This window comes from Chaetura pelagica, unplaced genomic scaffold (genome assembly GCF_000747805.2).
Source record: "Chaetura pelagica isolate M959 unplaced genomic scaffold, ChaPel_1.0 scaffold294, whole genome shotgun sequence".
In the NCBI taxonomy this organism is placed as follows: domain Eukaryota; kingdom Metazoa; phylum Chordata; class Aves; order Apodiformes; family Apodidae; genus Chaetura; species Chaetura pelagica.
In genome coordinates this window covers 17,523-33,096 of record NW_009953068.1, presented here as the reverse complement: position 1 = coordinate 33,096, position 15,574 = coordinate 17,523, and the positions used below count along the sequence as shown (strand labels likewise).

At 41.0% G+C, this 15,574-nt stretch overlaps 1 protein-coding gene across 1 annotated transcript in view; it reads left to right on the top strand.

Annotated features, from left to right (window-relative positions):
* The window catches only part of NAA25 (N(alpha)-acetyltransferase 25, NatB auxiliary subunit), a 25,887-nt gene extending 13,201 nt beyond the window's left edge, over positions 1-12,686 (top strand). The window contains exons 12-23 of the mRNA XM_009996810.1: positions 350-436; positions 1,387-1,567; positions 2,185-2,284; positions 6,669-6,820; positions 7,115-7,240; positions 7,519-7,762; positions 7,981-8,104; positions 8,465-8,530; positions 9,013-9,110; positions 9,327-9,437; positions 9,561-9,707; positions 12,006-12,686. Coding sequence (XP_009995112.1) covers positions 350-436; positions 1,387-1,567; positions 2,185-2,284; positions 6,669-6,820; positions 7,115-7,240; positions 7,519-7,762; positions 7,981-8,104; positions 8,465-8,530; positions 9,013-9,110; positions 9,327-9,437; positions 9,561-9,707; positions 12,006-12,128 — 1,559 coding nt within the window. The 3' untranslated portion in view covers positions 12,129-12,686. The remainder of the gene's footprint in view (positions 1-349; positions 437-1,386; positions 1,568-2,184; positions 2,285-6,668; positions 6,821-7,114; positions 7,241-7,518; positions 7,763-7,980; positions 8,105-8,464; positions 8,531-9,012; positions 9,111-9,326; positions 9,438-9,560; positions 9,708-12,005) is intronic.
* Positions 12,687-15,574: the final 2,888 nt, after the last annotated feature.

Here is a 15,574-nt window from a genome sequence, read left to right as displayed (position 1 = left end):
GATGGTACATTTGTATCTTTGCAGAATTGCCTGTGCCTTTAAGCAAAGCCAGACTTTGTCACTGATTTACACAGGACAAAGACATGAGCAATACTAATTTGTAAATCTTGCAGACCTAGGAGTCTTCTTCCAGCAGATGTCAACATACAAAGTAGCCCAAAGTCCAACTTGTGTGATGAACTAATGCAGCATGTATATGGTTATTTCACTTTTTAAGACAACTCTGGGTTTTACAAAGTAAGCTGTAGTTAAGATCTGCCAGATAGCTCTGTCATTCAATAGCGCTGACAGCTTGAGAAGCAGTTGACAGCACTGGATAACTCAAGGCTAACTTTTTTTTTCATTTTAGGGAAGTCTTGTTTGAAAACTGAATTGCAGTTCTCGGATTATTACTGCCTGCTTGCAGTTCACCTGCTGCTCGATCTGTGGCTAGAAGGTATGTTCCTAAAATTGTGTCTTGCCTAATGCCACCCTGGATTGTTGTGATGCTGAGGTGGTGTCCCTGTGGTCAGCACACACCTGGCATGGATTGTTAGGGTTGTAGCTTCTGGTTTCCTTCCCATTATGAGGCATTTCACAAGTCCTTCTATTCAGTTGGTGTTTGATACAAACCTCACTGAACTCTGAAGGCATTTATTTTTTCTGGATTGTTACTGCAAGTCCTGGCAGAGCTTTGCTGATGACTGTTGCAGCTCAGTGCTAGCTGTTTTTTAGAAGCTTGTTCTGAGTTCCCCATGTAGGTAGTATTTTCTCTCCCTTTGCATGAGTTATGCTAACAATTTCCTTCTATATCAGAGGCATTTTGAGAGTATTCCTTTCCCTAACATATTTTGCCTTTTGTATCCCCTGCTTCTAGACCTCCTTCTGGAGTGTTGCTCCACATCTGCTCTGCCTGTTAGTCTCTTTATCCCACAGAGTCAGTCTCCAATGGTGGCTATCCATGGGCCCTGTTTATACTCCTGATCTTTAGTGTAGTTGCCAGTTACACTTTTGTCTTTTCTGAGAAAGCTTTAGTCTTTAACCTGAGTAAATCCATTGTCAGGTTCCTGGCAGGTCATGGGTGGAGCCTTGGCTTTTGAATTCCCTGAGCAGTCCAGGACTCAGCAGGAAAGATCACTTCTTTTGCAATGGGCCCACGTGCAGGTGCTGTGCTCTGTACAAATATGAGCTAGATATTCCCTGTGAAGAATTACTCCTCCACCTTTCCCTCTGAGCTACAGTGCTGGGGGCAGTGGCTGATGATGCCATCTGCATGTTTAAACATGGGGTTGTTTCTGAGGTGTGTAACCTGAGGATGGAAGCTTCAGTGCCAAGGGGAATTTTGCTGTCAGGGTTCAGTGCCTCTCTCTGATCAGACCTGTCTGTGTGTTTTGTCTTTGTCACCAGGTGAAGAGATGGCTGTGTGGCAGTGCCTGACTCTCTTAGAAGAGGGGTTGTCTCATAGCCCTTCTAATGCTCAGTTTAAATTGCTGCTTATTCGAATCTACTGTAGGCTTGGTGCATTTGAACCTGTTGCAGAGCTGTATTCCAGCCTTGATGCGAAACACATACAGCACGACACCATCGGGTGGGTAGTATATACTGAGAATAATTGCTGCTGGTCACCCCCCAGTAACTAGTCCTGAGATCTTCAGCTTCCTTTGCTGCTGGAAGTTAGCAGATTATCGAATTTTTATAGCGTTGTGTAAACGTGTTTTGGAATTATACAAGATACTTGTACTGGAATATCTTTCCTGTGTTATTTTTATAAGTTTGGGGTTTTCAGAGTATTAATTATAAGGATTCTGAAGTAAATTTGTGAAATGTTTATCTTGGTTGCAGTTATAGGTTGCTGTTCTGGCTTGTGTCATTACTCAGCAGAGCTCAGGAGTCTTGGGTACATAAACATACCAAAGGCCTTGCCTTGGTTTGTGTGTTTGTGGGTGTATAAGTAAAGCTCTTGCATGCTTAGCAAGGTGGGTGGAGGAACTCCAAGCCCCACATAAAGTTCTTTAAAATATTAAGAATTCCTTACTGTTAAAAACTTAAATTTTAATATGAATATTGTGATTGTCCTCAGTTAAATCTTCAGACTTTTCATTCAGCCTGAGCTGTGCTGCAGCTCTCTGTGCAGAGCTGTGTTTGAAGCTCAGGATTCCTCAGGGCTGTGTGCTGATGTTTGACTTGGGCTGTGTTGTGTTGCAGTTATCTTCTGACACGATATGCAGAGTCACTCGGCCATTATGCTGCTGCATCCCAATCCTGCAATTTTGCACTCAGGTTTTTCCACTCCAACCAGAAAGATGTAAGTTGAAAGAAATCTCTGTGTCCTTATAACAGAGCAGTTATGTCAAGGTGCCTTGCAGAAGTCTGTGTTGTGTGTACGGGCTTACAGAAATGCAGTGGTTGATAATGGAAAGGAATAATATGTGCAACTGTGTGTTTATAAGAAAGGTTGCCTCACCTCTGTGATTCATTGCAAGAGTCTGTAATTTACTGTTAAATGGAGTTTTGCTTTAGCTTTCAAATCTAAAAAACAGTTTTAATGCTCCTCAAAAAACAGGTATGATTGCTTTTAAATGTATGGACTGTGATTTCACTTTTTGCAAAATGAAATGTCATGTGGCAAGTAAGTCCTGGTGTCATATAACTTCTAGCGTTTTGGAAAGCCCTGCAGCAGCCAGGGATGGTGGGTCAAAGCAGTGATGCCAAACTTAGGGATCTTTTTTATTGCCATCACTGAAGCAGCATATTTTAGCGACAGCCATCCAGTGCACAGAGGGATGGAGAGGAATGCTCATCCCCTGAAAGGGTAGGGAAAGGGCAGGGGAAAAGGTGGGAGGATTTCAGAGGGAAAAAACTTGAGTCCTGAAGACTCAGCTCCACTGGAGGCAAAGCAGAGCCCTTGTCTAACTGCATTATTTTGAAGTGATAGCATAAAATTGCAAAACCTGCTTTTGTGCTGATGGGGACTGCCTGTTTTATTCAATTCATCCCCAAAAGTGGCATGAATGAAAAGGAAGCTGTCTTGAATGAGAGTCTTGGGACTGGAATGGAGGAGATAGTGAAGGGAGAGTAGGTGAATTCCTCCAAAGAGATCAGGAGCTCCTCAAAATGCATGCCATGCCCATGGCATCTAGCATGCTTGTAGCTTGCTAATTATTAACTAACTGTTCTTGTCAGTAATCTTACTTGGAAAATACACTGATTTACTTTTCCATGCATTCATAAGGAAAATGTCAGTTCTGTTTCAGAATTCTCATGGAGTCATGAAAAACAGGTTAGGTAGGAGAACAGTAGAACAACACATTTTTTTAAATATTGCTGGAAATCTATTGGGCAAACAGGGACAGAAATAGTCTGGAATTGTGGCAGGAAAGTATATATATAACAATCCAGCTCCCTAGACCTTGCAAGGTAGTCCCATTCTGAGGAGTGGAAATATATCCTGCATCTTTATATTTTACAGTTTGATCACTGTTGAGAGGAAGGTGAAGAAAATTATTTTTACTTTGTAAGAAATAAAGGTGTGATCCACTAACTTCCAGTCAGCCACTGGATAAGTTAGCTCCAAAGGCTCTGCAGTCATACAACTTGTTTTCCTGCCATTCCAGAAATAGATAAAAACACAAGACTTGTCTGTACTAAGTAGTTAAGATACCTACACAGTTATCCCTCATAGTACCCTTGCTCTGCTGGCAGCCCAGGTTGTTCCTGTGTATGATATATCAGGTGCCATTTACCTGTTCCTGGAGGGTAGATGCTGAGTCACTGTGCCCTGTGTCTGATAGAAATTTCCCTGCAGGGAATAGGATGCACAGAAGAGCACATGGATTGTATGATGGGAGCTCACTCTTCTCTGCTTCCCTCTTATGCTTTTATTCTAAGCAATGATCCTACTTCCTAAGAGTCTTTGGGTTCCTGGATGCAATGTTTCGTGCTGGAGTGAAGCCCTGGTTCCAGACAGCTTTATCCTGTGTGTCAGTTGTTCGTAGTGGTGGCTTTTTTGATGAAGGGTAGCTTGTTTAATCTTGTTTAAAAGTCACTCAGCGAATGTTAAATCACACTTGGAACCAACTGTCTGACTAAAACATTTGACTCCTGGAGAACCAGGTGAAAAAAACACAAACTATCAGCTATGATTGTCTGCTGTGGAAAACTGCATTGTAAAGCATCAAGAAATAATCTATTCCCTGGAAAACAATCTGAAGTAACTTCAGGTGTGGTTACCCTGGAAGAAGGTTATTCTCTTTGGCATGAATGATGAAGGTTCTTGAAGCAAAGAAGAGCTGATTGTTTCCAGTAGCTCAACATCTGTATGCAGGTGAAGACAGCCACATTCCAAGTGCTCTTGGCAGGAAAATGCTACTTAACTGGTGTTCCAGAAATCCCAAAAGGGCAGTGCCTGAATGGTTCAACCTGCCCCACTACCACACCTGAAAAGGTTGAAATTGCAAGAGGGGTGAAAGAGATGCAATCAACATTATATACTTCTTCATGCTACAAGATAAAGATGTGACTCAGAAACCTGCTTGCATCATATCTCATCTTGGAGACAGAGTACTGTGACCAAAGGACCACGAATAATTGTTGATCTTGGGCAGCCAAATCTCTTGTGTGTCCTGGACAATTCAGTGGCTGTTTCCTTGAGATCCTTTTAGTTGGGAAACACATCAAAAGCTGTACTCATTTGCAAATAGCAAGTATCCTTAAAAACCAACCATAAAGTGCAAATTACAGGAGGTGAAGGCTCAGTTCAGGATACTATTCATCTAGAATGATGGCGTGTCAAGAGTGGAGAGGAGAAACAGCTTCTTTACAGAGGACATGGCCCAAGTATCACATGGTCTGAATCTGATGCTGGTTTCTGTGCTGCTGTGGTTCTGCTGGGTTTGCCCCTTCATACTCAGGGTCCTGATACCAGCTTCCCATTTGAGTCCCATAAACAGCATCTAACTGCAGTGTTAAAGGAGGACTATCCTTCATAAGTTATATTTTTACCTGATTTCAGATACTGCCTGCTTCTCTCTAGGTTGGTGTTTAAGATAGCTTGGAATGTCTGCTACAGCATAGAGAACATGTCCTGCACCACACTGTGTGTGGGACTCTTCCTAGAACAGGAAGTGTGGGATGGAAACAAAGCATAAAATATAGCTGCTGATGCAAACTGAGTGCTTTAAATACATTTTCCTCTGAATTACTGAACTTAACAGCCTGAAGTGATTCCTGTTTAAGAGTGTTCCATGAATAACAACCACCTAGGATGCTGTGCAGTCCTTACACAGTACTTCGGCATCAGGAGAGGATTCTAAGATCAGAGAGGAGAGAAGGCAGTATTGCTTGATTTGGCCAAAAACTAAAAAGGCAGCTTTATCCTTCTGAAGGTAGTCCTCCTTTAAATATGCAAAATCACAAGTAATCTCTCTAATTTTCTTGTGTCCGTCCGTCTTTAATTTCTCCAGATACTGCAGGCAAACAGCACCAGCGTGTCCTGTGGGGATTTAAAAACCACGCCGCTGCAGTTGAATTAGAGCCCATAGCGCAGTCCCGCAGCTTGACAATCACCTCTGCGAGGCTGTTTATCAGAGGGTATGTTGTTGAATATTTGGCATATTTTTTTCATACAGTGCAAATAACCAAATTTCTTAGGGAAAAAGGCAGAGCTGCCTATAGGACGTTTCTGCTTTTGGAGGGAAAAAAAAAAAAAAAGGGGCTTTCATTTGCAGGTGCTAGTTTCTGGTCTCTCAGAGCCTTCCAGACAGGTTGAGTCTGTTAGAACCATATGGAGTTCAGTTAACCAGAGGTCTTTTTTGGTGCCTTTCCTCTTCAGTGCATTTCTTAGTCTTGTTCAGAAGAAAATACTTCATTTGCCAGAATTTCTCACTTGTGGAGTAATTCTGATGTAAAAAACATACAGCCATCTGTCTTGACTGGGAGCGTAAATTGTTCACTCTCTGTCTGCAGTTAAAAATTCTCATTAAAATACAGTGCTTGTTTGGAGCTCCATTATATAAATCTCCTTCTGGAGGTTGCTTGGACTGATGTGAAATACTAGTTGCGTGCCTTCTCTTGGTGCATTTCATCAGAGGGAAAGCAAACAATCCCACGGAGCCTGACAGTTGTCTTTGGTGTCTAGATTGTATTGTAATGTGTATACCTTGCGTGGTATTATCTTGTGATCCTGTATTCAAAAATCTAATAAAAAAGATAATTGAAAAAAAATGTGTGAGTAATTTTTTTTGATCTGCGTTGCGGTAAGATGTGATGCACTTCTAAGTCAGTTCCAGAAAATCTGGGATATATTTATTTTGCCTGAAAGTACTTCTTGCAATGAAACAGTAATTTGAATCTCAAAAAAAAAAAAAGAGAGCTTTCCAAAATCATCTCTCCCCTCGTAAGTTGTTTTTTGGTCACAGTGGCGACAGCAACATGATGTTTCTTAGTGTTAGTTTGGTTATTAAATCACATTGCCTGGTGGAGCATCTGAGCATTCTCTAATTTAAGTTGCAAAACTGCTGGGGTGACTTGGACAAGCAGAAGTGCAGGCTTCTCCCAGGAACTCAGTATCTGTACCTCTGGGTTAATGAGAACCACAGAAATGCAATTTCTTGGCAGTGACCTTGATAGACTCTGGTTATTCTGAATTTATGGAAGTAACTAATACAAAGATGGTGTGTGTTTTCTTCCAGACCTCAGAATATATCATTCAAGCCTACAAGTATGGTGCGTTTGAGAAGATCCCAGAATTCATTGCATTTAGAAATAGGCTGAACTCTTCCCTTCACTTTGCGCAAGTTCGCACAGAACGGATGTTGTTAGACCTCTTACTTGAAGCAAATATGTAAGTACAGCAGCAACTCAAATGGGAAAAAAATGAAGAATTGTGCATAGGCAGAACATAGGCCTAGTGAGACCTTAGTGAGTTGCACTTGCAGCTCTTTGGCAAAAACCTGTGAGCTACTTCTCTCTGCTTCTAATATGTTCTTCCCTTCAGCATCCCTGTCAGTACCGTGTGTGTGACATTTCTGACATGAGAAGGGTTGAACCAGGGAGGCAGTGTGGTCTGTCAGTGAGCTGTGTTTTCTGTTTCCAGCAACTGAATGTTTGATTTGATGAGGCTTTTTCTTATATACAGATCAACCAGTTTAGAAGAAAGTATCAAGTCTATGAGTCTGAGCCCAGAGGAGGATGACATTCCGTGGAAAGATTTGCATGACAACAGAGACCTGACAGTCTTGTTTAACTGGGATCCAAAAGACAGGTGGGTAGAAACACCTCATCTGTACAGCCACACCTTTTCGTTGCAGCACACGTGGCAAAGAAAACCCATTCAGGGCAACTGCCCTATTTAAATGTTCTCTAGGCTGGCTAACTGCAAACTTAACAAGCATCATTCATCACTTCTAGCAGTGCTGCCTTTTTACATATTAATACAGTTTTCTGAATTTCTGACTACTCCTCCCTCATACATTATTAGATAACTTTGAGTAGGCTTTTTTGCAAAGCCTTTGCCTGAAAACATTTGGTGCCTTTCTCTAGGGACATTTCTGAAGAACATAGGAAACTCTCCCTGGAGGAAGAAACCATGTGGTTGCGAATCCGGTCTTTAACTTTAAGGCTAGTAAGCGGGCTCCCAACTCTTAGTCACACTATTCAACCAAAGAACTCTGAAAAGACTGCAGAGAACGGCGTCTCGTCCAAGATTGATACAATTCGATCCCTGCTTCAGCAGCTGGAAGCAGCAGTGGATGCAGGGAAGAAGTTTCTAGAACAAAAAATTCAGGTACCCATTAAGGAAAAAGGTATCCCCAAATATTAAATGAACGTGAATGCAAGTAGAGGAACTGAATGCATCTTGTCCAGCAGGCTGCAGAATGCACGTAACTGACCCTGCGTTTGTAGTGTATGAATCTGACTGAGAGATGTGCCAGAGACAAACACTGTGTTCTGGATAAGGAAAAGCTGCAACACCTTTTATCTTTTTCTTTGCTTCTTGCCTAGTATCCTGTCCTTGGCCCTCCTCCTACCCGAATGGCTGGCTTCTTCAGTAATGGCAGCTGTCAGTGCCAGACTAGCTTGTTTTATCTTGTTAGTGATATTTATGAACTAGATACCAATGGCTTAGGTAAGTGTCTGAGGGGCAGGGGTCTAACCAGATTGTCATGATGTGTGGTGGGAGGGAGCCAGATGGGTCTTAGTTTAGTTTGAAAACTGCTACATGTTGGCTGATGGGGACCCAAACTGTTATTTGTCTGTTAACTTTTTGAGTGACACTGAGTTATCTGGGAGATGACACCTTAGTTTAATGTTTTATGCAAGTCTTTGTTGTTGCACAGTGTGTGTTGATGTAATACTGGATCCTCTTTGAAAGCAGTTGCATTTGCTTCTGACTGCTAACACTAAATTACATGTAAATGCCTCTTAGTTTTCTGGAAGCAGAAAATACACAAACTTGTAGTTTATAACTACTTTTCTTTTCTTTCAGAAGATTCAACAGAAATCCAAGAGAGGATAGGGAATAGTTTCAAGTCTTTAGTAGAACGACTAACAGGTAAATTGTAACTCAAGAATAACACTAGTACGTAAGGTACTTCATGGTGCTCTGAGGATGTGCTGCTGAGTGTGCTGCAATGATGGGCAGGGTGTTAATGCATCTGCAGACCCCTCTGAAAGATACTAGAGAACAAGGCTGAGATTCCCCTTGGCTTGTCTGATGATGGAGCTCTTGCATGCCACAGAATGTCATTATGTCTCATCATTTTGCTACCTTGCAGCCTAATCTTAGTCACTGTTGTCTCCCTGGTATTTCGTCCACATGTCCTAAGAAAGGGAGTGGAGCTCCTGTTAGTAATGGAATACAGTTCAGAGGAGACTTCGAAGCTGGACCTTCCTGAGGCTTTGGCCAAATTTATCATTTAACTGCTCAGTAGTCAGTCCTCTGACAGCTTTGCACACTGCCCTAGACACTTACTGTACAGGAAATGCATAGTAAGTTGATCTGCATGTTCTGAATAAGGCTTCTTTTCTTTTCAGACTTGTTCAATAAATGTAAAGGTGATTTGATTGAAGTCAGAGATGGCACCTTGAAAACTCATCCATACCTGTTAGAAAACCTAGTCTTCTTTGTTGAGGTATTTGTTATTTGAAAACTGTAATTTTTGGAGTGCGATAGGGTAAAAATGTTGGGACTAAAACACACTGAAAATTCTTTTATCTCAGTCACTCATGAAAGCAGAGTTTTTTGTTGCATATTCTAACTACTCCAAGTCTTGTCAGTAGGAACACTACAATTACTTTAGAAGCCTCCTGTAAATGCAACTTGTAACATAATTGTACCTTTTTTCCAGACGATCTCCGTTGCCCTGTGGGTATCAAGTTACTGTGACAGTGTCCTCCGACCATTTAAATCCAACCTGCAAAAAAAGAAGAAGAAAAAAAAAGAAAGCAGTGTAGCAATGGTAGACAATATTCCTCTTTTTCTTCCCTCACCCCCAATCCAACAGCATATTTATACTGAAAGAAAAATCATAGTCATTTGAATAGGTATTAATATCTGTTTATAAATATATTTGTTTTTGTAGCCACCTATATTTACACATTTTCTGGATTATGTTACTGAACTACAGACATTAACTTCCAATGTAATAGATCACATCAAAGGGCTTGAAATAATTCTGACTGCACTAAAACTTGAAGAGCTGTCCCTCAAGGATACTCTGCTTTTACAGGTAAGAACTCAGCATCATTACTTGTGTGCTCTGTTCATTTGGGTGTGACTGATAAGAACCTGTATGTACATGCCTGAGGGATAACTTTGTTGAAAGCTTCTTTTCCCCAAAATGTTTTGCTGCAAGAAAAAAGGAAAACAAGTGAGGAAAAAACCCACCTGTTAGGCCTGACTGAATTGCTCTTAACTAGGTCTTAGGGAACAGACTCCTAGAAAGTTTCGTTTGAGTGGTGATTAGGTTTTTATAGTGACATTGACTTTCCCTCTTCTTAACAGCTTTAGCTCACTGCACAAAATATCAAAAAAGGAGGTCTAAACACAAGAATTTGAAAATATGGTATATTAGTGAAGAAAAATTTCAGGTTTTAACATTATTATGTTGTCAGTGATACGACTTATTCTATCATCTGTATTTTAGTATGCCATAATGCATGAAAATACTTATGCCAGAAAACACTTGAAATTCACCAACTGCTGATTAGTCACTTCTCTGGAAACAATTACTTGATCCTTAAAGAAAAAAGAGTGGCAACTCCCTCCCCCCCAGCTATATAGGGGGAAATACAGGAATATAGAAGAAAAAGGCAGGAGTAAACAGGCACTGCAAATGCCAAATCTCATGCCAACTTTAGACATGTGAAGCATGAGCCTAATGAGGAAGCTTGGCTTTTTAAGCCATGGCAATCAGAGAAGACTTAAACCTTGTGACAGACAAGTGAATGATACTGTCACAAGGGATCTTCTAACAGTTCAATACTTGCTGTGAAGCTATTTGTTTCAAACAGTGGTTGAGATCTTGAAAATTGTGTCAGGGTCAGTCCAGCTAAAAAGCCTGGAGGTGACTGAAAGCCTAGAATTAGAATTTTAGGAAATTTACACCCCCCTCTGTTAGCATTCATCTTAGTCTAGATGGGAGATCTGAAGGCTTTTGAAGTGGGGAGGATTTAAAAGCTGCACCCAGGTATTTCAGAATTGCAATTCTGTCCCCCTAAGCTGCTGTTGGCCATCTTCTATTTTTTCAATTAGATTGTCATGTTTATTATAGCACATCATTTAAGATTTCCCTTTTCTTGTTGCTATATAAGGCTGATATAGAAGTATCTCAAAATTATATTAAAAAAAAGAAACTGTAAAACCTGATGGAAAACAAGGAAATACCTTAGACTGTATTTAATGCAAATCTGAATAAAGTAATAAATAAGCTTCTTGATATCATCAAAGAATCTGCACTTTAAAGGGGTAAGACATTTTTAGCTGCTTGTTGATCTTTGTAATTTTTCTGATTCCTTGCTGAGTCAGTAAATCCCTCCATCTTCCTTTTGATGCAAGGCATCAAATCTCTATGCAGGCAGATATGTAAAACCCCCATGTGTATCCACAGAAGCATCTGTGGGAGTCTGCAGCTTTTCCTGTGTTTGTGCACAATGTTTGCTGTTCTGCTTGTTGTTGGATATTGTTGCAGTAAATCCTGATAAATTCAGTCTGTACAGATCTGCTCAGACCTGGAGCTGTGATTGCGGCTCTTGAGTGTTTAGAGCTAAAAGATGCTTTTGAAAAATTCTCCTGTTGAGGTATTAGTGAAAATTCTGGTGTGGCTGGAGCAATACTGGTGATGTCAGCTGAATGTGGCCACTAATGGGAGATTTTCCCACATGGGATTGGTTTCCTTGGGCTGTACCTTGCAGGCTTTTTGCTCATTACCTGTGTTTGCAAAAGGCATGCTGATAGCAGCTCACCTCTTGACAGAGCAATGGTTTTGGCTGCTGCTTTGGGTACCAAGGTTTGCTCTTCCTGCACACAGAATTGTCCATTGCTGACCTCACTGTGCCTGCAGGGGCAGTGCCAACAGTGATGCATAGTGGTGGTCCTCCTAAAAGCCTTTTAGCATGGGCATTTTAGAAAACTGCTCATTAAAGGGAATCATTAAAGGAAAATCACTTTGGGAAAGCTAGGTACCTGTGAGATCACCTTTCTCTAGAATTGAATTATCTACTTCAATAAATGCTGACTAAAACAAAATGCTCCATGCACTATAGATTTCAGCCACAAATATTTTGCAAAAGGATGTTTCCAGAACTGTTGAAGAAATGTTAATGTGTTACCAGCGCTGTCTGGGCAATACCAGTATCTGCAGGAATTCTTGCTGTTTCTTATTCTCTGTTGTTGACATTCCCATTGTAAACTTACACTGTGATCCTCATGAATTTCTTATGATTCTTTGAGATAATGGGGGACATTTAACAGGAGGATTTCAAACAGTTGCTGTGGAATGAATTATTTCTCTTTTTCCATTTTTCAGGAAGAAAAAAAGTTTACAAAGACTGTGCAAGGGAAGGTCCAGAGCAGTTACCATCATTCAGTTCAGGAAATTGGAGAGCTGCTGAAAAAGAGACTTGATACCATTAAAAAACTAAAGATTTGAGGAATGTGTCCTTGACAGACTCCACAAGGGAGTGACACCAGAGTTCCAGACAGAAGCAACATCCAGTATACCATCACTTTAATCCAGAACTTCCTCATAATGCATGAAGGACTTAAAAAAGCATAAAACAGTTTTTTTAGGTATTACAGATGTATTGAGCTGATTTAAATTATTGTACATAAATTAGAAGTCGGGACCCTTATCGGGGTTTGACCACTTTTTATACATGTTCATAAGCATTCTGCAACAGGAGAAAATTAACTTTCTTCCCTTTTGATCTCTAGAAACAACTGGAGATGGTCTTTAGAAGCAGCAATAGAAATCCAGTGTAAAGCATATATCTCAAAGGAGTTGTATTTTCTTCACCATACAGTGTTTATAATTTTTGTATGGTCCTTGCCTTAGAAATGCAGAAATTGTAGATGCCTGTGTTCAGCCACCTCAAATGAAACGAGCCCGTTCCAGAACTGCTTGTTTTGTTCACAAGCCACTTGGTCCTGCTTTGGTGGGGAGAGGGGAGGCTGTGGGGCAGGATCACCTCTGGTGCTGCCTTCAGCAGAGCCTGGCCAGCCCTCGCAGGGTGGGACAGAGCCCTGCCCTGGTGAGGCAGGATCCTCTAAGGAGAGAACTGCAAGGGGAAGAGGTGGTGTCAGGGTACACACAGGTTGTTTTCACGTTGGGAAAAAATTGCAAACCCAATGAGGAGCAAACTTTGCTGTTAAGCTTTAGAGAGATAGGAATCAGTGTTTCAGCAAAAATGACAAAACCAGAGACCTTGTATATAATAGCTGCAGTGAAGTTTGACACTGTGGTCTGATTTCATGTCAGTTTAATGTAAAACAGCAATCATCATGACTTTAAAAAAGTGTATTTAGATTACTGAAACTTTAAGACTTAAATATTTTAATAGAAATTAAACCCCCTTGGCTTTGGTTTTAAGTTGGCAGAGGTAACTTTTGCTTCCGCTGTGGTATGAGGCTGAGAATACTTTTTGTAACCGTGCTTGCTTTTTGCAGTTGATCTTTGATTATTCAAGTACTGGCTCTTTAGTCATTTTGTTAGAAAGTGCAGTCACATCATCTGCTCCCACTGAATCTACATTTCTGCTGTTGATTTTGTTTTGTTTGTTGTTTTGGATTTTTTTTTCCTTTTTAAAGACTAATGCAGCCTAAAATTAGTAGGCAAAAAAGTGACGTGTACCTGCAAGGGATAGGTCAGACTACAGATTCCTCATCTTCTGATTTAAAGCAGCTAGTATCTGAAGTCTATATTTAAAGTTTTAAGAGAGCTGACAATCTTCCTTTGTCATCTCTTCTGAGTATGTTTTGTTAGTAATGCTAGAATGTTGATGAGAGTATTTTTTTAAAATAAATCCCCAGTGTGAAAAAAAAAAAAAATTCACATTGCTGCTCTTGCTGGATTTATATTTGCTTTGCCCCATCCTGAAAGGGAACGAAGAATGTCTGCAGGTTGTCTAAATTGTAACGGATGTCCTGATGGTTTAACTGCAATGTCTGGTAAGTGCTCTGGGCTGGAGGAATACCAAAATGTGCTAGGGCTGTTTTAAAGTAATACTTTTCCTGAAAAAAAAAAAAAAAAGGCAAAACATACAACTGAACTCTTACATGTTGTATAAAAATAAATTTTGGAAAGGAGGGTGTGCTCCTTAAATTAAAGTAAGACTGATGACTGAAGTTGATGCTTTGAAATGTGTAGGGTGAGTGAGAACAGTCCCCTTGCAGAGATGATGCAGTTCCTAGAGAAGCACTGAGCTGGAAATCTGCACTGCCCCTTTTCACTAAGACAAACTGCTGCTGTCCCTCCTGCCCCGGTGGCAGAGGGTTTTGTGCAAGCACCAGCATTGAATTTGAGGTTGGCACAGCACCTGCATTCACGGGACAGCCCAGGGACCGGTTTATGCTGGAGTTTCCTTCCACAGCTGCTAACAACAGCTTGAACTCTGCCAGTTGTATCCATAAGCAATGGTGAAAATGTAAATGAAGTACAAGGTTAAAATAATCAAGCTTTTAAAATCCTCCCATGTGCCAGAAAGGAGAACTTGCTTTAAGAAAGGTTTTCTGCATCATCTCTTAAAAGCAGAATTGAAACTGCTGGGGGGTGGACGTGTCATCTGAAGCAGAGTCTGAGAAGAGCTGGAACTTTGGCTTGCTCTCGCTTCCCCTCAGCATTTGGCATGGCACGGGTCCAGTGCTGGCTGGTCACTCCAACCATCCCTGTGCCACCACAGGGAATACTGACTGCTGTTCCATGTTAGCTGCTATCCCCTTTCCAGTTCCAGACACTGGTGAACAATACGCTTGTCAAACAAATGCAATTTTTTTTATTACTCAGTTCTTTATAAAACCAGGTGCCATCTCTTCACAAGCTGTAGTTTTTCTTCAGGAGGAGACTGTACAAAAATGGCTACGCACTGACTGGGGGCTTGGTTGAGGGAGAATTTCTCTCCCCCTATAAATTGTGTACAGTTAAATATATATTTCTTACAAAAGAGCATTTCCCCTCCGTAATATGTCCCACAAGGACTTGATAAGAAATTCAAGCTATAATCCATTGCTGCTGTTCTACCTTTTCCACTCTTGGGATTGTGGTTTTGTTTGTTTAGAATTTTTTTTGTGTTGAACTGAAAAACAGACATAGAAGAAGCTACCGACTACTGTTTACAGACTGAAAAAAAATACTGCTTTTGTACTACTGGGATCATGAGCCTTGATCCTTTTACAGGTTTCCTCAACTGCTTAAAACCAGTGTCTAATGTAGGTAGTCAGAAGTCCTACCCTGCTTTCTCTACATACAGGACAAGATGTACAATGATGTTTGTGTTGCCCTTCATTTTTGTACTTTTTAACTGTTCAAAAAATGCATTTATATTTTGCAGTCATTGGTAATCTTGACTTTATTTTAACTGCTAGTAGTCTTAAAGGGGTGTTATTTTTTTTTGTTGTCGTATCTGCAGCCCTATCTGAACTTTCTCTTCCTTGGTTATTCATTGTTAATTTATGACTAGAAGATTTGTATGCCTCGGCCTTCTTCGGATTTAAGTGACACAACTGCAACTGATCTGCTTTAAACTGGATGGGTTTATAATTTATATAAAAGCCAGTTTCGTTAAAAATCAGTATTGCTGCCTCTTGTTTTTCTGTCTAGAGGGTGTGGAAGTGCACGGGTGAGGTTTGTCAGCCCCTTGGTGAAGCCGGATTATCCTAGTGCAGAGCAAGCAGAAAATGGAGTTCAATGCAAAGAGGGAGAATGCAAAGCAGAGAGGAGAAAAACGCTGATTGCTTTCCACCTGCGACCTAAGTCCACGATTCTGGCTGCTTGCAGGGCGGTGGGGGGCTTGGAGCTGCAGCCTCCCCGAGGGAAGGGGCTGCCTGTGCGGGGAAGGGCCGTGCAGGAGCAGCCCCCGCAGCGCCATGAGGCTGCCCGCC